The sequence below is a fragment of the Vulpes vulpes genome, chromosome 2, assembly GCF_048418805.1.
Source record: "Vulpes vulpes isolate BD-2025 chromosome 2, VulVul3, whole genome shotgun sequence".
In the NCBI taxonomy this organism is placed as follows: Eukaryota; Metazoa; Chordata; class Mammalia; order Carnivora; family Canidae; genus Vulpes; species Vulpes vulpes.
In genome coordinates, this window is record NC_132781.1 from 30,605,838 (window position 1) to 30,629,245 (window position 23,408).

A 23,408-nucleotide genomic window follows, 5' to 3' on the forward strand; every position below is an offset into this window, starting at 1 on the left:
TGCTCAAATATACCTTCTGACCCCCCCCCTTTCTTTTCCCTCAAGTACTCCAATAATTTTGATATTGTTGTGTTTTATGGCATCACTGATTTCTCAGAACTTCCCGTCATGGTCCATTAGTTGTTTTTCTCTTTTCATCAGCTTTCTTCCTTTCCATCAACTTGTCTTTTATGTCAGTTACTCACTCTTCTGCCTCATTTACCCTAACTGTTAGAGCATACAATTTAGACTGTATCTCAGAGCATTTTTAATTTTGGCCTGATTAGATCTCATTTCTGCACTAAAGAGATTCTCTAGTGTCTTTTATGCTTTTTTCAAGCCCAACTAGTAACTTTGTAATTGTTATCCTGAATGCCATCTCTAACATTTTACTTATATCCATATTGATTATATCTGTGACAGAAAGTATTACTTCTGGTTCTTCTTTGCTGTAAATTCTTCCTTTTAGTTATTTTGCCCAGAGAAGAATGAATGAGCCAGTGAGTACTATCAAAAGTATCAACCACAACCCAAGCAAAATACACACTAGACAAATCCGAAGAGGTCAGAAACCAGAAAAAAAGAGAGAGAGAGAGAGAGAGGGGGAGAGAAAGAGAATGAAAAAGAAGAAAACAAAATGGGGAAAGAGGAAAAAGAGTGGGGAGGAAGAGAAAATATAATCTCATAGGATGGACAAAACAGTGTGATTCACTTGATCCTGAGTGTATTTTGGTCTCTGAGTGTATTTTGTCTCTGAGACACTAAATCTCAAAATTGTAGAGAAAGCAAATTTATATATGTGCAAAAATAAAATTGAATAGAGTGAAAGGAAGCCAAAAATGTAGAATATATCTATAAAATGTAAATGTAAAAAATGAAATTTTTAAAAAAAGACTTAAAGAGTTGATAAAGTAAGAAACTAGTTGAAAAAGGAAAAAAGAAAAAAAAGGAAAATTTTAAACTGAAAGATAAACTGAGAAAAAAAAAAAAAACCCTCAAATACTATATACTATTTTCCCCTAACACTGGAGTTTTACAGTTCTGTGTGGTCTGTAAACTTGCTGTTCAACTGTTCTTCCTGTTTGTCTTCTGGGGGAGGCGTCTGCTGCTCAGATTCTCAGGAGTTTTTGCCTGGGCAGAGTTGCACCACCCCTTGCCATGGGCCAGGCTCAGAGTAAGCTGTTTTTGGTTGCTCTGTGTGGCTTTTATTCCCTGAAGGCTTTTTACACCTCTTTAGAGAGTCAAAATAAAAAAGGCTGCACCTGATCTCCAGCCCCAGAGCTGAAGTACTGTGATCCCCTCTCTTCAGTAAACCCTCGGGGATAAGCAGTCTTCACTTTTGTGTGTGCCAAACTCTGTAGACTCTTGCAGTGAGTGCCTGCACTGATCTTCCCTGGGGGAAGGCAGAGGGTCCCCTGTTTCTGCACTTTGCAGGGCCGCAGCAGGAGAGTGGTCGCTGGATTGTGCACACACCTGCTCTGCCCCTCCCAGGGGAAGGTGGAGGGTCCCCACCTGGAGAATGGTCACCCAATCAGGCCATGGCCTGAGGTTTATGGTGAATCAAGCTGAGAACCCCCTCCTGGGCTCGCTGAAAGTAACCAGTATCCCTGCTCCAATGCTTGGGAACTCTTAGCAGCTCAGGCAACCACATTCTTTCTGTGACTCCAGGGATCCTGAGACCACACTGTCCTAACTCATATTTACCCGATTATATTGGGTAATTTTATCCATATAAGAATATAATATATAAAATCCTATATATTAGGTATATTTACCCTAACTCATATTGCCCCGATTTACCACCTGAGCATCTTTCAGGCAAGAATGCTTTTCACTGGCGCAGATTTCTATGGGTTATGATTTTGCCCTCTGGGGCTATATCACTTTCTGGTGCCAGCTTTTGGAGGCTCCCTCCCCTTTATTGTTTATCTTCTAATGTATCACTTTAGATTCACTTCACCGCACCTCCTACCTTGCAGAATGTGCGTGGTTGCTTTTCTAACTTGAAGAATTCCAGCAATTCTTTTCTTACACCTCAGGTTGAATTAAAGAGCATTCAAATGATTTGATAGTTATCTAGCTAAATTCAAGGGATCAGACAGCAAGAGGTACCCTACTTTTCTGCCATCTTGGCCCTTCCCCCTTCTGTCATTATGGTTCATATCCCTCCTTTTATTAATGTGGTATATCATGTTGATTGATTTGTGAATGTTGAACTACTGCTGCAGCCCAGGAATAAATTCCACTTGTCTGTGATGAATAATTATTTTATTGTACTGTTTAATTCAATTGGCTAGCATTTTATTCAGAAGTTTTGTGTCCATGTTCATCAGGGATATTGGCCTGTAATTCTTCTTTTTAGAGGGGTCTTTGGTTTTGGAATCAAGTTAATGCTGGCTTTGTAGAATAAGTTCCGAAGTTTTCCTTGCATTTCTATTTTTTGGAACAGTTTGAGGAGAATAGAATAATTAACTCTTTGAATGTCTGGTAGAGTTCTCCTGGGAATCCATCCAATCCTGGACTTTGGTTTGTTAGGAGATTTTTGATTACTGATTCAATTTCTTTGGTGGTTATAGATCTGTTCCAATTTTCTCTTTCTTCTTCTTTTAGTTTTGGTAGTTTATATGTCTCTAGGAATGCATCCATTTCTTCCAGATTGCCTAATTTGTTGGCATATAATTTTTCATAGTATTTTCTTATAGTTGTATTTCTGTTGTGTTGGTTGTGATCTATGCTCTTTATGGTTTTATCTATTTGGGGCATTTTTCTTTTGTTTTTGCTAAGTCTGGCTAGGAGTTTATCAGTTTTATTAATTTTTTCAAAGAATCAGCTCTTAGTTTGATTAATCCATTCTATTGGGGTTTTTGTTTCTGTATCATTTATTTCTACCCTAATCTTTATTGTTTCCCCTTTGCTGGCTTTAGGTTTTATTTGGTGTTCCTTTTCTAGGCCCTTTAGGTATAAGGTTAGGTTGTGTATTTGAGACTTTTCTTGCTTTTGAGGTAGGCCTGTATTGCTCTTATGACTGCCTTTACTGCATTACAAAGGTTTTAGACAGTCAAATTTTCATTTCCATTTGCTTCCATGTATTTTTTAAATTTCTTTTTTAATTTCCTGGTTATTCCATTCATTATTTAGTGGGATATTCTTTAACCTCCATGTATTTGTGGTTTTTCCAAATTTTTTCTAGTGCTTGACTTAAAGTTTCATAGCATTGTGATCTGAAAATATGAATGGTATGATCTCAATCTTTTTGTACTGGGTGAGGCCTGAATTGTACCCAGTATGTGATCTATTCTGGATAGTATTCCATGTGTGCTTGAAAAGAATGTGTATTCTGCTGCTTTAGGATGAAATGCTCTGAATATGTCTATTAAGTTCATCTGATCCAATGTGTCATTCAAAGCCACTGTTTCCTTGTTGATTTTCTGCTTAGCTGATCTGTCCATTGTCAAAATGGTGTGATAAAGTCCTCTACTACTACTGTATTATTATCAGTGAGATCCCTTATGTTTATTATTAGTTGATTTACATATTTGAGTGCTCCCAAATTGGGTGCATAAATATTTACAATTGTTAGGTCTTCTTGATGGATAGCCCCCTTAATTATGATATAATGCCTTTCTTCATCTCTTGTTACAGTCTTTGTTTTAAAATCTAGTTGGTCTGATATAAGTATGGCTATTCCAGCTTTCTTTAGATGTCCATTAGCATGATAGATGTTTCTCCCTCTCTTCACTTTCAATTTGTAGGTGTCTTAAGATAAAAAATGAGTCTCTTGTAACAACATATCAATGAGTCTTCGTTTTTTGTTTTTGTTTTTTTTTTTCCATTCCGGTACCCTGCCCTGTGTCTTTTGATTGGAGCATTTAGTTCATTTACATTCAGAGTGATATTGAAAGATCTGAATTTAGTGCCATGGTGTTACCTGCAGAGTAGTGTTTCTGGTGATATCTGATCCTTTCCAGTCTTTGTTGCTTTTAGTCTTTTCTTTTTTTTTTTTTTCCCACTCAAAGAGTCTACCTTAAAATTTATTGCAGGGCTGCTTTAGTAGTCACAAACTCCCTTAGTTTTTGTTTGTCTGGGAAACATTTTATCTTTCCTTCTATTTCTAATGACAGCCTTAATGGATAAAGAATTCTTGGCTGCATATTTTTCCCATTCAGCACGTTGAATATTTCCTTCCACTCCTTCTTAGCCTGCCAAGTTTCTGTGGACAGATCTATGAACCTGATCTGTCTTCCCTTGTAGGTTAAGGACTTTTTTCCCTTCCTAGTTTCAAATTCTTTTATTATCTTGTGTTTTTTGAATTTGACTGTGATATGCTTTACCAATGGTTGGCTTTTGTTGAAATTAAAGGGAATTCTCCAGGTTTCTTGAATTTTGATGTCTGTATCCTTCCCCAGATTAAGGAAGTTTTCAGTTATAATTTGTTCAAAAAACCTTCCACACCTTTTTCTCTCAGTTCATCTTCTGGGACTCCTGTAATAGGAATGTCATTACATTTTAATAAGTGACTAATTCCCTAAGAAGAGACATTATTTAAACAGTATTATAACGAGGATGAAAGAATATTGACATTCTATTTTAGGTTTTTATACTTCTTGCTAATCTTACCCCATATAGCTACCATTGTTATGTGACTGTAAAGGTAGAAGAGAGTGTTTCTCCATGTTGTCCCATATTTCTTAAAAACAGTTATCAGAAGCTAACTCAGTGTGTGCAGGACAAAAGCCTATTTTCCTGTCTTCTTTTCATTGATATCCTGATATTTTTATCTCCATTCTAGAGTATGAGTGGATTCACAACTTTTCTAGGGGGTGAAGGCCTGAAAATCGAGGGAAATGTTAAGTTGTTTGCCCTGCCATGTAGTTATGGCTCCCATTAAAAGTAAAACAGCTGTTAGGTAGGAGAAGAGGGGAGAAGGGAAAAAGGATCAAAACCATTCATTAAAGTGAGTTTTTATTCTAGTTATTTTCAAGTTAGGAAATCTGAAAGCAAAGAAATGCACTAATGAGCTGACAAACAGCTCTGTGGAAGCTTGGCGGTGGCCCAGCAACTGCTCATGGGGGAGGACAGCTCTGGCGATGCCAGCAGCCATGCCAAGGCTGGGTGAGGCCAGGGGGAGAGAAATGCCTTGCATACCTTTGGACCTGTTCAGTCCATTGACTCAGGAAATAGACCTGTGTCACTCGGCTGGTAGCATCATTACTTTGGGGTGGGAGGCCAAGGGTTCAAGTCCCACATGAGAAACTTGGCAACATCCCAAAGCCAATGCTTGTGTTGTCATGGAAGGAGGCTGGTGGACTGCACTGGAAAAGAGAGCTCTCTCTCCTTGGTTCTTCCAGGGAAATGGGGATCCGAAGAGCAAGGGTGGCAACACACCACGCAGCTGAGTTTGCCCCACAAGCTTTGAAGAACTCCAGTACGGAACTGACAGGACCATTACCCAGTTGCAGGCCCTTCCCAGAGGAGAGGAAAGAATGAGTTCTCTGCCTGTGGTGCACCATCTCTTGAACTCCACCCTCAGCCCAGTCTTTGTTCCAGCTACAAGATAGGTAGAGACCAAGAACACCAAGGAATGGTGACGGGTCTTTATTGTCAGAGTGAGGAAGCAGCGGTCCCTGGTTAGTGAGGAACCCAAACGTGGAATGCACGTCCACACTCCTGTAGAAAAATCTCTTGATGAACGTTTCTTTAAAGTACTCACATGCCATGTTGCTTGGCATGTGACCTATGTGACCTATTTGACCTTTTAATGTGACCTATGAAAGCAATTTGTCATTTAGAATATTTCAATTAGTTTAAAAAGGATCACCTTTAAAAATGCTTGGAATTATGTATGTCAAATATACCTGACCGATTTGCTTTTTAGTAAATATTGAAAATCAGGGGAATAAACAAACAAAGAAAAAATGGTGGCAGAGAGGGGCCAGCCACTTCAGTGAAGGTGAAGGTGGTGATGGCTCTTTTTCAATACAGTAAGCTTATTACCAATAAAAGGTAAATCATATAGCATGAAATATACTCTCTTCTTCTGTCTGAAGAACTTCCATGATCGTTTGCATGGCCTGGAAAATAGGTTTGTTCATCTGTTCACGGAGCAATATTTTAGCTTACAAGTCACTACAGGACTAGTTCCGGTTGATCTACTTTGTGCACAGCCCTGATGCCAGAGCCCTTTGCCCCAGGAACATGGGAAGCTAAATGGGGTTGGGGATAGTGCTCTTCTGGAAGTTGTCTTTAGAATGGAGAGGCCTCAAGTAACAGGAGCTACCTCTCAGCCTGACATAAAATCACCCTTCTCTCTTTTCCCCTTTAAATAAAATACCTTGCTTGTGATCAGCTGTGAGGGAGGTAGTGAGTTGCATAGGGACTCCACTGAGAGGCCCAAGACTGATGTTTCTGTGGCCAGGACATCTTTTGCTGTGCTCTCATGGGTTTCACTTCTTTTTTTTCTTTTTTTTAAATATATTTTTTAATTTATTCATGAAGACTGAGAGAGAGAGAGAGACAGAGACACAGGCAGAGGGAGAAGCAGGCTTCCATGCAGGGAGCCCCACGTGGGAAGTGGGACTCAATCCCAGGTCTCCGGGATCACACCCTGGGCTGAAGGTGGCGCTAAACCACTGAGCCACCCGAACTGTCCCATGGGTTTCATTTCTGTTCAGTTATCAGAAGCTCTCTTCTCCTCTAAAGCCATCTCTCCTGAACCTAAACATACACCAAGAGAGATTGTGATGGTCCCTGGAAAAGGAAAATCCTCCAAAGGTGGAAGAAAGTAAGCAGTTTTGGATCTTCCTTAGCATTCTGTGGCACCTGTCTTTAGTTTCTAACTGGTATTAATGTCTTTCTTCTTTTTGTGAGGGCAAGTGTTGTTTGTTTGTTTGTTTTATTGTAACAGCTTTAAAGGTATCATTCAAATAATTTGCCCATTTAGAGTGTACAGTTCACAGGTTTTTAGTATATTCCCAGATTTGGGCAAGCCTAGCCACAATTAATTTTTCAGTACCTCTAGAAAGAAACCCCACATCCTTTAAGCCAGCTTTCCCGAAGCCTCCTTCCATCCAGCTCTTGGAAACCAGGAGTGTACTTTTTCCCTCTCTTGAGTTTGCCTATCCAGGACATTACATATAAATGGAATCAAAGATCTAGTTAAGCATCCTGCTGTTCTTCCACAGAGGCTGGCAAAGACCTTCTACCTAGTAGGACTTTGAGTAAAGTTAAATTGTTACTTATATTAGGTATATTAGATTACCTGGTCCTAGGATCAGTATAACCCATGAAGTAGGAAACTGGATAGTTCTGGATGAAAAGCCTCAAATGTCATTACCCAGAGTGTGCTGATGGTCTGGATATTATCAGACGGAAGGACAACCTATGATTCATAGCTTCCCCTAGGTCAGATTGCACAGACATGGTCTCCTGTACTCCCAGTCTGTTCAACGATATCACTCGGACACCATAAACTCAACAATTCAGAAATCGATTCCTTAGAAGACTGGAGTTCTCTCATGAGTTGGCACACCACACTGTGTGTTAACAGGCAATAACACTAAAATGCACTAAAGACCATGTAATTTTTTCCCAATATACTGTTATCTGTTATTCTTTTTAACTCATTAGCTTTGAGGAAAGAATATTTGCTAAATTTTGTCTTTATTTCCAAAGCTTGGGGTAAAGATTGTATACACCCAATGGCGGAGAGATAATTGGCCACTTTACAGTTTCAACCTCAAATTAACTCCCCTGTCTGAGTAAATTTCCTGGTAGAAGATCCCATTTTAGTAGAATGTGAAAGCTGCAAGAAGGATGGAGCTTACAGATCGCAGTATGGTCAGTTAGATAAATGACCAGGGGTAATATATCTTAAAACCATGTTTTCTTTAACATTTAACAGAAAGCCCTCCCAAAAATACCCAGTACTTCAGAATTCTTGTCTAAATGAAAATAATGTGTATCTTCAACCCATGATGTGCCAGGGTTTGAGGGGAAATTGTTAAATATTAAGACCAAGAACGTTTTGGGAGCTGTTTGGCATTGTCATCTTGGGCCTGACTTCACAGCTTTCTCTTAGAGAAGAAAACAAAAGCTGGCACGTTAAAGCTTTGCTCTGAGAGTTGCCACAGAGAGCCCCCCTAAACACCTTGTAGCTGGTATCTTTTCCCTGAGCTGACTTGAGTCAGAAATAAAATTCTCATTTTGTTTAGAAGCTGAAGAAATGGATGGCTTGTACCATTTAATCTAAAAGCGATCTCTGGCTCTGACAGTGGATCCCTACGTGTTAAGAATATGAGGGTGATCTTTTTTGTATTTAAAGTGAGAATCTTCATTTCCTCCTCTATTATTCTCTTTCCTGAGGTCTGTCTCTTGGTGATCCGGTGACTTTGAGTTGTATTTTGCAGAGTGCAAAGGTGGTTTTACTGATTTAGGTTCAAATTTCATAGGCCTGAACCTCTTGTTTTAAGAATCAGATTCTCCATAATAGAAGAGAACAAAAAGTCCCAAATATTCATTTATTTGGGTTGGTTTACTGAGAGATGCTTTAAACTTTCTACCAGAGATGGCATCTGTTTATAGGGGCTCATCCTTAAGATTCAGTTAGTTATTTGAAAAAACATAGGGCCAGGAACTTTACTGGGAGACAGAAGAGAACTAACCATGGCCCCACCTTGAAGGTGCTCATGGTTTACTGGTAATTTGTTGAGGGGGAGAGAGGTAAAGGTGGTGAGTCTATAGCAAAGGTATGTATGGGATATAACAAAACACAGTCTGGTGTGGATCAGAAGGAGTTCCCAGGGAAAGTGATTCTTCTATTGGGTCTTGAAGTATGAATAGAAATTAGGCATCTAAAAGTTGGCAGTTGAGTAAAAGAGAGTGTTTTTGAGGCAGAGATAATAGCATATGGAAGGTGCAGCAGTAGAGATAGCATGATGTGGTACAGCGTGTCTGGGATGGGTGGGCATATGTTTTTGCAAGATAAGTCTGGACATGTTGGCACACAGGAGCAACAGAAGCCTTGTATTTGGAATGAGGTGTACCACTTTCCTAGTTCTTAGCTATTCCAATATGGCAACTAATGCCCTGAGTTTTGTCTTAGCCATTACAACTAGATGCATGTTCCTCTCTTTTGCTCCACCCAGACAGAAATGTCATCAAATTCTGGCTCTGCCACTTACTATGTATGTAACCTCAGACAAATTGGCCGGCCCCATGGAGCCTCAGCTTTCTGTTCTGTAAAGTGGGAGCAAAGTAAAAACAACATGATGGAGTTATTATTAATATTAGGATCAAACAAGCTCAATACTTGGCATTAAAAAGTTGTCGTGATATAATCATGGAATCAAACTGGTATGGAATAAAAAGGAAATTCTACTGCCTGGAAAATAGCCTTTAGCTTTCCAAATACGATTGGCTGCCAAAGTAGTCTAGGACACCTATAATGAGGTAGACAGGGATCTGAACCCTGAAGAAGAGTGACAGGAAGCCGGTCACCTAGAATCAGAATGCAGTGGGCCAGCAAAGCAGGCCAAAGTGGAAGGGAAGCAACTTGTGCCAGAACAACAAAAGCACCTATCTAGGTCAGGAGTGCAGACAGGAGGGAGAAGGTGGCAGATGCTTGCTCATAGAGCACTTCGGGGAATGGATGCAGAGCAGCCCATGGTTTCCGCTTCCCTGATGTCATCCTGGTGTCCTACCAGGCTCTGGAAAGAAATCATAAAAGCGAAAGAAGAGAGGAAAAAAGGGAAAGGAGAGAACAGCTGCATTTTTGTGTAATAACAATAACAACCTTATGATAAAAACATTCAACAAACTAGAATAGGAGACTTTCTCAACCTGGAAGAGAGCATCCGTGAACAACCCACAGTGAACATCATTCTTAATGATGAAGGGCTAAAAGCTTTTCCTCTAAGATCCAGCCTAAGACAAGGTTGTCTGCTCTTTTTGCCTCTATTGAGAAATTGTACTGGAGGTTCTGGTCAGGGCAGTTAGGTAAGAAAAAGAAATAGAGGGCATCCAGTTTGGAAAAGAAGACATAAAACTGTATTTGCAGGTGATGTAATCTTATTTATGGAAAAACAATCTTGAAACAGAAGGAAAAGGTTGTAAGATTCATAGTTTCTGATTTCAAAACTTACTACAAATCAACATTGATCAAGACAGTGTGGTACTGGCATGAGGATAAACATGTAGATCAGTGGATTAGTATCAAAAATCAGAAATGAAAAAACAAAAAATAAAAAAATAAAAATTAAAAAAAAAGAATCAGAAATGAAAGTTCTCATTTATAATCAACTTATTTTCCACAGGCATTACCAAAAATTCAGTGTGGAAGTTAACCTCATCAACAAATGGTGCTGGGACAACTGGCTATCCACATACAAAAGAATGAAGTTGGACTATTCCAGTGTCACAACATATATAAAAATTATTTCAAAATAGATCCAAGACTAAATGTAGGAGCTAAAACTATAAAATGCTTAGAAGACTTTATAGGGAAAATCTTCATAATGTTGGATTTGACATGAGAAGCATAATCAACAAAAGGAAAAATAGATAAACTAGACTTCATCAAAACAATAAATTTTCTGCCTCAAAGGATAGCATCAAGAAAGTGAAAAGATACCCACAGAATGGGGAGGACTGTTTACATATCATATATCTGATAAGAGGCTTATATCTGAAATATATAAATATTGCCAACTCAGTAATAAAGAGACAAAAAAGCAATTAAAATAAAAATGGATCTGAATAGGTGTTTACCCAAAGAAGACATACAAATGTCCAATAAGCACATAAAAGAAGCTGAACATCATTAGCCATTGCGAAAATAAAAATCGAACCCACAGTGAAGTACCACTTCATGCCCACTAGAATGGCTGTAATGAAAAAGACAAACATAAGTATTGGGAGATTGGAAAGAAATCAGATCCTCATATGCTATCAAACGAACTTTAAAATGGTGCATTCGCTTTGGAAACATCTGCAGTTCCTTAAGAGGTTAAACATGGAGGTAGCGTCACCATAAGATCTCCCCAAGAGGTATGAAGCTTCACACATAACTTGTACGTGAATGTTGATAGCAGCATTATTCATAATAACCAAATAAAGGAAATAATCCACATTTTTTATAAGTGATGAATGAATAATTAAAATGTGGTATATCGACACAATGGAATAATAATATTAAACAATAAAAAGAGATGAGGAGATCCACACAGTGGCATCATGGCATATATTCAACAATAAAGTGAAGTGAACTATAGGTGCTACAGCATGGACGAACCTGGAAAACATTATGTTAAGTAACAGAAGTCAGTCACAAAGGATAATGTATTATATCATTCCATTTGTATGAAATGTCCAGAACAGGAAAATCCATAGGGAAAAGAAGAGATGAGTGGTTGCCTAGGTTTAGGGGGAACTGTGAATGACTTCTAATGGAATGGAGTTTACTTTGGTGGTGATAAAACGTTCTAACGTTGACTTTGGTGATGGTCGTGTAACTTTGTGAATATATGAAAAGTTATTGAAGTGTATACTTTCAATGCATAAATTGTGTAGTATGTGAATTCTATCTCAAAAAAATTATTATAAAAATCAAAATGACAAAACAAATAGCTGTCACTGAGTACTTTCCAATGCCAGGCACTGTGCTAATAAGCTTTATAATCTTACCTGTTATAACAAATATGTAAGGGAAGTTTTATAATCTTTATTTACAGCAGGAAAACACGAGTTCAGAGATATTAGGGAACTTGCCCAAGGACACAAAACTAGTAAGTGGTTTATTAGGAGTTAGGACTTTGACCCATTTTTGTCTTACTTTGAGATTCAGGGCCATATGAAAAGGTCTTAGGTGGATCTTGCAGGCTTTCTTGTGTTCCAAGTCCAGTGTTCGCCATATGACCACCACCAAACAGCAGGAGTTAGTGAAATCTCTGCTTCTGCATTTGTCACCGTGAACTGTGGTAAGGCGTTGGCCCCGGGTGCTACTGAATGTGGGTTGGAGAGAATCTATCCTTAGTTGTGTTCTCTGTCCTTCCAAGGGTACATTTGTCCTAGAGACTCCCTTAGTTCCCCCTCAGAGGCATCACAGCTGTAATTCTGGGAGTGAGACTCTTGACCCTCCACCGCCAGCACCTGATTTTATAGATTGTGTCTTGTGTTTGAAATGGAGCCCTGTTGCCCTTGGCTCTGTCTGCTTCCTAGTTCCAAGAAATAAAACGTGAGAAGGAAGGTGTTAGGCCCACGAAGACAAAGACATCTAATAGGCTTACTAAGGAAAATTTGGATGAGTTTTGGGAAAATGACTCTGAAGTAGATGGATTACATTTTCTGTTTGGGCTCAGTAATTAAGGGAGAAGGGGGACCAAAGCCAGATGTCCTTGGGAATCTTGTCAAATTCCAAATGTTGGAACACATTTCAGGATATTTGACTGAGTTTGGCAGACTCTACACCTTGACTGTGCCCTTTCTTCTTGGACAAAGGTGACTGAAAAACTTGCAAGGATCCAAGTCCAAAAGAAGCCACGGGCATGATTACCCTTTTATGGGAAGTAGCACAATGGCACCCCTTGTCAATGGAAATATTTCCTGAGGGTATTAACCATGAGCATGGCTATGCTAGCAGGTTTTTTAGGAAGAGAGTGAGAATCACTGAGGTAACAACTCAGGTCCTAAAGGGAAACAGCATATCCTTTCATTCTGCTGTTTGTGATCAAGAGCAGAAGCTGGAAGGGGAAATGTGCCCTGTGACCATTCACAGCCCCTGGTCCTGTGCATTCTGAAGTGTTCCCAGGAATATTGTGGCCTCACTCTCATCTTTTGACTTTTCCACTGGATTCTTTAGAGTCAGAGGAGAGCCATGTGGAATGAGCACAGTCAGAGAGCACTTCTTTGGTTGTTGGTAAACCCAACATGATAGGTTGGAAGGAAGAGGAAGGTGCAGATGAAGTCCTGGGAACAGCTGAGCCCTTGTTGAAACACCGAAATGGGGATAGGGCTGTGGATAAGCAAATGTAATGTGTCCATCGTAGTTTTTCTCATAGTCCCTGAAATAATTTGTTGATTAACAATATTTATTACTTACTCTATGCACTAGAAAGACAGTAGTAAATAAAACAGATGAAATTCCCTGCTCTCCTGGATTTCTCATCCTAATGGATAAAATACCATAGTATTTGTGAAATATAATGTTAAATAACCAAAGTTTAAAAGTCAGTTGCAGAGTTGGACAGAGAGGGATAGAATTTAATTTTCCTTCCCATAAATAGCTATGATACCCCACTGGATATTTTACCCTAGTACTACAAATATCTATTCCATTTTCATCATAAATTTTAACATTGACTTTCAGTATTACCTGAGAAAATGTTGTCTTTACCATTAACGTGATGAATTATGCCCAATGTTAAATTTTGTAAAAGGAAGAAGCAACAAAACTCATCCTTTAAAATTCCCCCCGCCCCCGCCCCCCGGAGTAAAACGGAGAGACTGGGAAATATTTAAAACAATATGAAGTTAAAGCTTTCTCCATAAATACCTCTTTTTTTTCTCTGCTTGCCTTCTAATCAGCAGATATTTTTTATTCACTGAGGAAGCAAAATTTGAAAGTAAAAATATAAATGAGCTCATGAGAGAAGTCACCGGTAGCCTTGGATTTTTGCTTCAAGACAAAAGGATGGTTTCCAATCTCCCCTTCCTTCCATTTCTGCACTTCACTGTCATATTTTAATTCGTTGTGGTAAGAATTGTTATTTTTTAGTGGATTCCAATTCTGGCAGTTATCAAGGGAGCTCCTGTATGGTAGCCGTTGTGGACATGTTGATCCAGCTGGTCACAGCTGGTTCTGCTGATGCTCCCCAACCTCAAGCTCAGCTCCCTGAGCTATTCCTGATGGAAATGGGTAATACAGCATGACTCCCCTCCCAGGCTGGTATTATGTTATGCTCAGACTGAAGATTCAATGACTCCAGGTGACTGAGGGGCTCCCACACTGCTCTTTACTAATTACATCTGAGATCTACTGGCAATACTAATGGCCACAAGGAATCAGGTAAGTCTGGAGTATAGCCCCCTTCACTAACTTATTTCTCTATATTCATTCACTCAGTCCACATACTAGAACTACAGTTTTGATGCCCTTTCCTTAGTCCAGTCAGTTTAGTTGTGTAGTTCACTAGTCCAGATTCTGGAGACCCTAGCTCTAGTGACCCCATTATTTAGATCTGGTTCTCTCGCTTTGGATAAGACCCTAGAGAGTGTGCCCACTGACATTTAGACCTGTCAGTATCCACCAGTCTACTTCCGGCCTTTGCTGACTAGATGCAACTTGCTGGTACAGCCATTCTGAAAATGAAGATGGAGACAAGTAAAGCCCCATGGACACTGGGCATGATGTGACCTCCAGTAGCTCTGGAGCTATCCCTTGTCTCATCTCAGTGTGCATGTCTCAGGCTAGCTCCTGCTCCATTCCCAGCTCACCTGACAGTCCTATGAAGCATCAGTACAAGTTCCTAAGGTCCAAGTTTCAAGCTGCAATAATCTATACTGGGAGTTACTTCATGGTAGAGAGGGAAGCTTTTGGTGTCAACATTTATCAGCTGTTAGACATTCTTAATGTCATTTGGTCCCTGATTGTAGAGATAGGCAGGTCTGAATTTTGTCTTTATGCCAGTTCCCTGAAGGAAGTCAAGGTGTTGGAGCTAGGAATGCTGTGAAAATTCTCAGACTAACTCAAGGCCCCATTAAATTCCCTCTGGGGTTCATCCTGACATCTGCTGCTCCAGATTCCTTGTTGTACTGAAAGTAATACTTGATTTCCTATTATTGCCAGCCCATTATCAGTATTTCTACATTTTCTTTCATTCCTCTCTAATGCTTCCTTGGGGAAAAAAAAAATCTCACTTGGGTGTACAATTGAATTTGGAAGTGGGAGGGCAGGGCAGCATTCACAGTGAAAGTGAAAAATAATTGAACAAGAATTTGTTTAGAGAACCAGATGGTGGTTACCTCAAGAAAGCGGTCTACATCCTCACAAGTGCTTACATTTTTTTAGTGTTCCCCTTTTTTATATTGGTTTCAGAAAAAGATAAAAAAGGTCCATGTTGATGACTCTTAGTCAAGTACAGAGAGTATTAGATACTTACCTTTTTATCCATTCGGAGGACAGGGTTAAATGTGAGCTCTCAGAGCCCAGCATGAAGCCTGTTGCTTGTAAGTTGAGGAATGGCCATTCCTTTCTTTGACAAATTGTGTAATTCTCCAAGTCAGTGCAAATAAGAGTGAGTCAAACTTAAGGCTGCTTTTATTTTGTGTTTAGTAAATGTGTGCTTGATACAGAGAAGCAAAAGGAAGACTCATAGGTGAATGGTTTGCTAAGGTCATAAAAAATGAATGTTAGATATTATTTTCATCTAGTGATGATTTAACACCTGGCTGCCAAGGGAAGGCAAAGACTCATATTTGTGCTGCAAAGACAGTGTCATAGCCTTATAGCCTAACATAACCTGGCAGTCTCTGGAATGGAGGTAACATCTGGGTAAGTTTCTGAATTACCAGAGGAAGGTAAAAAAAAAAAATCTACTCCTTAACTACTGTGAAAATAATGCATCTCTTCATATTGAATCCTAAACCTCTGTGCCTACAATATTTCTGCTTTTGTTTATGAAACTTCCTTGGAACAATGTAATTGGACTTTAAAAAATATATGACACCACCTTCCCTAACACATATTCACACAATCTCAGAGACCACATTTTATTCCACCTCTCCCTGTGTTTGTCCACAAGCCTTGTCTCTTCACAGAGCATCACTTAAAATTGCTGGCCTAGTTCTTATCTCTCCGCTGCACTCATAGGGTACCAGGACGGTGGTGAGGAAGGAAGAAGAGAAATACCATAATTGATTCCCTACCTTGTACGAGGTGCTTTACAGTCATGGTGGCCCTCACTATAACCCCATAAGGTGGGATCATGGCAGTGTGAAAGAGGAGGAAACTGAGCTTCAGAAAGGTGAGGCAACTGGCCAGAGGTCACACAGTTGGCCACACAGCAGAGGTGGAATTTGAACCCAGTGTGTCTGGTCTCATAGTCTGAGGAGCTTTTTGTGGCTTGGTAAGCACAGAGAGAACAGTGTCAATGGGGTCACTGGATGTGGAATAGGTGGAAGGTGCTCTCTCTGCTCAGGAGGGGAATGAGTCCAAGGATAGCTTCACAAGGCCTCCTGTGGCACATGGACAGATGCCAAGAAAGACAGATGTATGTGAGTGTAAAGGGTGGGCAGTTGTAGATGCATAAACAAGCCCATACCTAGAGCAGATCTTCCAGAAACAGTGACTCTGGGAGACTTATTTCATTTCCTTCCACTCCCCCATCTTAAAAAGTTGAATGTCTCATGAAGGTGAAGGTAACCAACCATCTACAGAGGATTAAAATGGCAAGAAAAACAAAGATGATCTAAGCATAGCATTAGCCATCTGTTTGGCATATAGAGGGCGAACACTGATTTTGCTGGACAGGATATAGCATAGGACTTAAGTGACACTAGGTTGATGTTTGTTAAACTGCAGATCTTATAGGACCACTCTGATGCTATCTAGAGAGCTAAGCACAATGGGGTCGTTCTTCATAGAGGCTGACTTTTATGCCAGGAAATTTGAGGAAGGAAGTGAGTATGCCCTCTTTTATTTACTTCTCATTTGGAAATATTGAAGGCAGGAGACCTTTTGGAGCAGGCTGTGATAGTAGGCGGTCACAGAAAATTAGTGTATTATACAATTGGTGTATTAGATTTTTTATACAACTGATTAGGGAGACAGACAGGTAGGAGTTTCCTATGGAAGAAAGGAACTGGTAGCTGGACTTGGACCATTTTGCTAGTAGAGTCTGTGTTAGAGTCCTAGAGCTGCTGTAACAATTTACCACAAACCAGATGGCCTAAAACAATCGAAATTTATTGTGTCATACTTCTGGAGGCTAGCCATCCAAAATCGAGATGTCAGAAAAGCAGCTATGCTCCCCGTGAAATTTCTAGGGAAGGATCCTTCCTTGCCCGTCCCAGCTTTTGGTAGCCCAACATGTTCTTTAGCTTGTGGCAGCATGTCTCCCAGCTCGGATTCTCATCTTCACATGGCCATCTTCCTTCTGTGTCTTCATATGGTGGTCTCTCTTAGTGTCTGTTTCCAAATTCCCCTTCTAAGGTCACCAGTCATTGGATTAGGACCCACTCTAATGACTTCCTTGTGACTTGATTACATTTGCAAATACTTTATTTCCAAATAAGGTTACATTCTTGATCAGGGCTTACGACTTTGGGTTGGGGGGCACACAATTCAACCCCAAACAATATTTAAAAGGGTTGGCAGCTGGGCGGGGGAACCCAGTGTAAGAACTGATTTATGCCAAGTGTAGGGGCTGAAGTAGGCAGTGGGAAAGGGTCACACTGCTGGTCAGAGCCTCTTAAAGAATGCACAAATGCACTGTAATGAAGCCAGCATGTGGACTCTTACTTCACAATGGGCATAACTGCCCACAGTGGGCAGCACATGGCCCCAGTCAAGTAAAAGACTCCTTACCACCTTCCCTGAATCTTTCTCCCCAGTCCCTGTATATTGGAGTAGAAGAGACACAGGAAGAGGAGGTTGTATCCCCAGAATGAAGGAGCAGACCACAGCCCAACTCCCCACTAAGGAACCTAGAGCCATTGGAAAGAGCTATACTGGAGGGAAGGGAGGAGAAAGGCAGGGCCAAATTTATTCAAAGCTTCACTGCATCAGACTGAACCACGCTTTGTGAACCTGAGTGGACATAGGGGTCTGAGATTTGCCCATGATATGATCAAGGGGTGGGGAAAGGGGCTTTAATGGCCAGTAAGTGAGGGAAAGTATTATATGCTTATATTTTTCCTGCTCTGTCAGTTCAGCATAGGAGACGTAAGAATTCAAGTCTAAACTGTGTGACCTGGAGCAAATCGTACACCACCTCTGAGTTTCAGATGCCCCATCTATATATTTTGGCTGATAATTTAACACACACACACACAGCCTCTGCAAGACTACAGAAGAACTCTCTACGTTTTGGGGTACGGTTGTTACAGAGGCCCGAATCCACATTTGGCATTCAGTTTTCCATGTCTTGATTGTATCGTATCAGACAGAGCACTCAGCTTTCTGAGCTTCAGCTTTTTCTACAAAACAGGGTCGTGAGTCATGGGGTAAATGAGCAGATGAAATGAGATGTGAAATTACTTTTTATTTTGTAAAGTGTCTTATACTTGTAAAGTATTTCAGTCATGTCTCCTACTGTCTGTGTGTTTATAATACCAAATAGATGTAACGTGTTGGATTAGGTGCAAGTATTGACATCACTTGAACTGTTATGATGATAATTTGTGATTAGCAACTTGCCCTGGACATTGGATACTTCTGGAAAGCTTTAAAAATACTTGTTTTTAAGTCCCTCCCCCCAGAGGTCCTGATTTAATTGACATGGTCTTCAGCCTGGGCATCAGGGTTTTCAAAGCTCCCAGTGTTTCGTTGGTGTGGTGCTGTGGATGTTGGATTGTGAGCCATAGGGTGAAGAACAACTGCAGAGTTAGGCTATTAAAATTCAGAGTGGATATATGTATGTATGTATAATATGTAATATATATATGCATATTTTAAAGATTTTATTTATTTATTTATGAGAGACACAGAGAGAGAGCAAGGCAGAGACACAGGCAGAGGGAGAAGCAGGTTCCATGCAGGGAGCCCGATGTGGGACTCAATCCTAGGACTCAAGGATCACAGCCTGGGCTGAAGCAGGCGCTCAACCACTGAGCCACCCAGGCATCCTTATATATATATATATTTTTTTTTTTTTGTAGTCTAGCAGTATGTATTTTTTCTCTTCCATTTTCTGTTATTGAAGTATAGTTGACACACAATGTTAAATTAGTTTTAAGTTGTACAGCATAGTGATTTTCCAAGGCATTATTACATTATGGTCTATTCAGCATGGGTGTAGCTACTAACCATCTGTCACCATATAGCACCTCCAATACTATTTTTAAAAGATTGATATATTTATTTCAAGGGAGAGAGTGCAGGAAGAGCGTGAGCAGGGAGAGGGCCAGAGGGAGAGACTCTTGAAGCAGACCCCCCACTGAGAGGGGAGCCTCAATCTGGGCTTAGATCCCAAGGCCTATGAGTTCATGACCTAAGTGGAAACCAAGAGGCAGACATTTAAGTGGGCTGAGTCACCCAGGTGCCTTTCCAATACTGTTTTTTAAACTGTCTGTTATTTTTCACATGCTAAGTTTCAGTATGCATATGGATTTGATTCTACAGGGAAAATTGCTTCATCAGTTATTTATTGTTCCTAGATCTGAGTCAGTATCACAATATTTTCCTTATTTATTTTTAAAGATTTATTTCTTTTGAGAGAGAGAGAGAGCTCATGAGCAAGGCAGGGGGAGAAGGGCAGAGGGAGAGGGAGAGAAAGAGAGAGAATATCAAGCAGACTCCCCACTGAGAGTGGAACCATTCATAGGGCTCAATCTCAGGACCCTGAGATCATGGCTTGAGCTTAAAGCAAGAGTCAGATGCCCAACTGACTGAGTCACCCAGGCACTCCACAGTATTTTTTTAAATTTTGGATCCTAATATCTAATAAGGCACAACTTAAAAATTTGCCTTCCTGCTTTTTCAAATTGCTTGATTCCTAAACCTTTCCTGTGAAGTTTAGAATTGGTATGTTCAACCCTTGAACACTCAACGGATTTTTGTTTAAATTTCATTGATTATAGTTTGAATTGATAGAAATGGTTCTTTAAAATATAAAATATCCTAATCTGTGAATAAGATCTCACATAAGAGTATGGACAGAAAACAGGAACCCTTCTCCAGGTGTTTTAAGCAGAAAGTAATTTGATGCAGGGCCTTAATTGCTGGCTAGGTTCCTAAAATAGGCATGTATTTGTTTTGTTTGTTTAGTTTTCAAATATATGGGGGCAGGGACTGGCTGTGTTTTCTTTTCTTCTTCCTTTAGATTTTGCAGTGTCAACAGAGAATGATATATACTTTGGGTTTTTTGTTTTTTTTTTTAAAAGAGACTACCTGTCCTGGCATGATGAGAGGGGGGAGGGGCAGAAGAGAAACTCAAGCCCACTCTGTGCTGAGTGATTCTGGGACCTGATCTCATGACCCTGAGATCATGACTTGAGCCAAAACCAAGAGTCAGATACTTAACTAAGTGAGCCACTGAGGCACCCCAAGAATGATACATATTCTTAAGTGTTTGTTGAAATATCCTCTATTCTTTGCAGGTCATCAATTTTGGTGAATAGTTAATAATAGTTTCACAAATAATATGTGTGTTCTGTTTATTGGGTATGGGGTTCTATAAATGTCATTTAGATCAAGCATATGAGTTGTATGCCAGTCTTCCATCTCTTTGCCAGTTTTTTGTCTGCTTAATTAATTACCTAGAAAAGAACCTTAAAATATTCTACTGTGATTGTGAATTTGATTCCTTCTTGTACTAATGCCACTTTTTGCTTTACATGTTTGAGATTGTGTTATGAAATGAATATAAATTTAAGCACTCAGAATTCCTGAAGAGTTCTGTCCTTTATCATTAACTCATGAACTCCTATTAATTTTTTTCTTGCCTTAAACTCAATTTTGTCTGATATTTTAGAGCCCCACAAGCTCCCTTTTGTTTAGGTTTACTAGTGTATGTTTTCCATACTTTTACCTCTACCTTTTCTGTGTAATTATATTGTAGTTATTTCTCCTATAAACATATGTAGCTGGGTTTTCTCAGAATTTCCATTTTGAATAATTTTAAATGTGCAGAAAAGTTGAAGGAATAAAACAAAAAAAAAATGCTTCCCTTTCCCCTAAATTCATCATTGTGTATACTATGGGACTCTCTGGATGCCAGGTCTCCAGGATCAGGCCCTGGGCTGAAGGCAGCACCATATACTGAGCCACCCAGGCTGCCCCCAAGCAATTGAATTTGAAACATAATACAGTTTGTATAAAGAAGAGAGGACTTAAAGAGCATTATAAAAACAGTAGTAAAGTATGTCTCTGATCTCTTGTGCATTTAGTCTAGGAAAATACCACATCCCTCTTCCGTTCCTCATAAAACAGAACAGAACCAGCATTGAATTGAATTAAACAGTAACTTATCTGTGCTGCCATATCTGATCTTATTTCTCTTCTTGGAAATTGGTATGAACCTAGAGTTTGCCATCCATTTCAAGTCTCTAAGTTTAGAAGGAGATACATTTCAATATAATAATGTAAAATAAGTGGAAATTTTTTACTGAACATTTATTTACTTTGATAGGCATTGCTCAAACATGTACAAACATGTTCTGTTTATTTTATGTAGTCACTTCCTCAATTCTAACTGGTTGCATGATATTTAGCCCATTTTACAGACTAGGAAATACGAGATTTTGTAATTTATTGGCACCCATGTAGTGTTACATTGTTTAAACTACCTACTTTATTCAAAACCAAAGATAGTGTGCTGGTAGGACAGAAAGTAATACCCAAAGGACCTGCGGGAATCAGATGATCTTCGAGTTGCTCAGAGATCTAAATTATGCAAAATGCAGAAATCCTGGGTAGAAATCGTGACCCATTCAGTTCATCCTTCACCCTCCAGTGTGGTAAATTACCTTATAGATGCATTATGGATTAGGTTATTTAATCCTTTTTGTGCCATGGACCCCTTCTTGCAATAATTTTTTAAAAAGTTCTTATTTATTCATTCATGAGAGACACACACAAAGAGGCAAAGACATAGGCAGAGGGAAAAGCTCCCTGCAGGTTCCCTGGGGAACTTCAACCTAAGCTGAAGGCAGATGTTCAACCACTGAACCACCCAGGGGCCTCTTCGAACAATATTTTTAAACTCATAAGAGAATAGAAATGGCACTGGAATAGCTTTCACTTCTTGTATCTGACTCCTGAGATTATCAGGCATACCTGTGCTGTCCATCTCTCCTCCCCAGAGGACCCCTGGCCTCAGAGTTTTCTCCAGCATTCTGTAGAGACGGTAAAGGAGCGACACCCAAGCAGGTTTGGAAGATATGGGGGTGGGGAGGAGTATGAGATGGGCTACAGAGAGGTTTCTGAGATCGTATTAGTTTTTAACATTTTCCTTCTGTCTAGATGCCTCCTCAGTTTCCCAGTCCCTCCATCTTACCCCAGATCAAGTCGTTTTTTTCTGGTTTTATTTATTTCTATCCCCGCCTTCTCTTGCTCAGCCCCGCCTATGTCTCTGGGCCCTCCCACCCCACCCCCACCCCCACCCCCACCCCCGTAGCCACACCTTCCATTAGTCCTTCAGGGCCCTATCACTCCTCAGTTCCCTGCCAATCACACTGGACACCCTCTAGGCCCGCCCCCAAACTCACGGAGGGGGCTGCCTCCTCCCCAGGCAGAAGTGTGGTGGCTGTGGAAGGATGGAGGGTGCGGCTGGTGGTAGCTTCTCCGATGGCCAGTTCTGGGAGGTCTGCATGGAGCTGCAGCGGTTCCAGCTGGTCGGGGCCAACTGGGAGCTGATGGTGGAGGCCCAAGGCATCTGCGTCTACAGGCGCCTGGATGAGGTAGCAGCTGTATGGCTGGAAGACCTGGGGCTGTTACTCAACAGGGCCAAACTCCCTAGGGGAATGCTGCCTGTGGCCTTGGTAGTTGGGTCATAGTTGGCCTTGTGGAGCTGGGAGAAGCAAGACAGGAGCAGTGCCTGCAGCTGACTTAGCCCATGCTTTGAGAAGCAATTGGAATTCAGCTTCAGGTCTGAGGCCCCTAGTGGCAGTGGTTTGTTGGCAGTTGAGAATAGGGTTAAAACTTGGGTAGGCTGAGTCTTGGCCCTATGCACTTGCTTGCAAGGGACGTAGATCCCCCTCCTGGTGGGTGCCACTTGTATGTGTGTGTGTGTTGGTGGGGTGGGGAGAACCTTAGGATTTGCATACAAGTGGAAAGGAGACTGGACTTTTCAGAGACTGGGGTTGCAGGATGATAGCGTGAGCATGGAGTGGAGAGCCTGAGAAGGGAGCTACTATCATCTCAGGCTCGGGCTTCTTTTCTAGGATGCCCCCTTTGTAATTTACTTACTAATTTAGTCCAAAGCTTTAGGCAGAAAGATAACCAACTCCATTCCTCCCCCCACTCTCTAAGTTATTAGCAAGTTTCCAGGTGCTCCTGGAACCAGGTAGCTACCCAAGTGGACGGATTGCGTTGCCCCTAAAGTCTGTCATCATCTACACTGTGTGATAGCAGCTGCATGGCACACAGGTTAAAAGGTCACCGTTAGGCACAGTACGTGAAATCAGGGTTTCGTGGCAGAGGACCAGAGTATTATACTGTAGAGTAGGGAGGCACTCACAACCTGTGTGTGGCAGGGCCCCTGGGTGTGACAAGATGA

General features: G+C 40.6%; 2 protein-coding genes across 18 annotated transcripts in view; both read left to right on the top strand.

Annotated features, from left to right (window-relative positions):
* LOC112917895 (phosphatidylcholine transfer protein) overlaps positions 1-11,598 on the top strand; it is a 53,434-nt gene extending 41,836 nt beyond the window's left edge. Inside the window, exon 9 of the transcript XR_011999711.1 lies at positions 10,290-11,598. The gene's annotated coding sequence lies outside the window, so the exon portion shown is untranslated. The remainder of the gene's footprint in view (positions 1-10,289) is intronic.
* LOC112917896 (phosphatidylcholine transfer protein-like) overlaps positions 1-23,408 on the top strand; it is a 66,345-nt gene that overhangs the window by 18,049 nt on the left and 24,888 nt on the right. The window contains exon 1 of one of the 17 annotated variants that reach the window (XM_072747532.1): positions 13,558-13,726. The exons of 15 other annotated variants lie outside the window; for them this stretch is intronic. Coding sequence is in view for 1 of the 2 variants with exons in the window: in XM_072747517.1 (XP_072603618.1) it covers positions 22,447-22,590 (144 nt within the window). In the remaining variant the exon portion in view is untranslated. Of the gene's footprint in view, positions 1-13,557; positions 13,727-22,347; positions 22,591-23,408 lie in introns of those variants that run through there. One more of the 17 variants, XM_072747517.1, reaches the window with a different exon arrangement.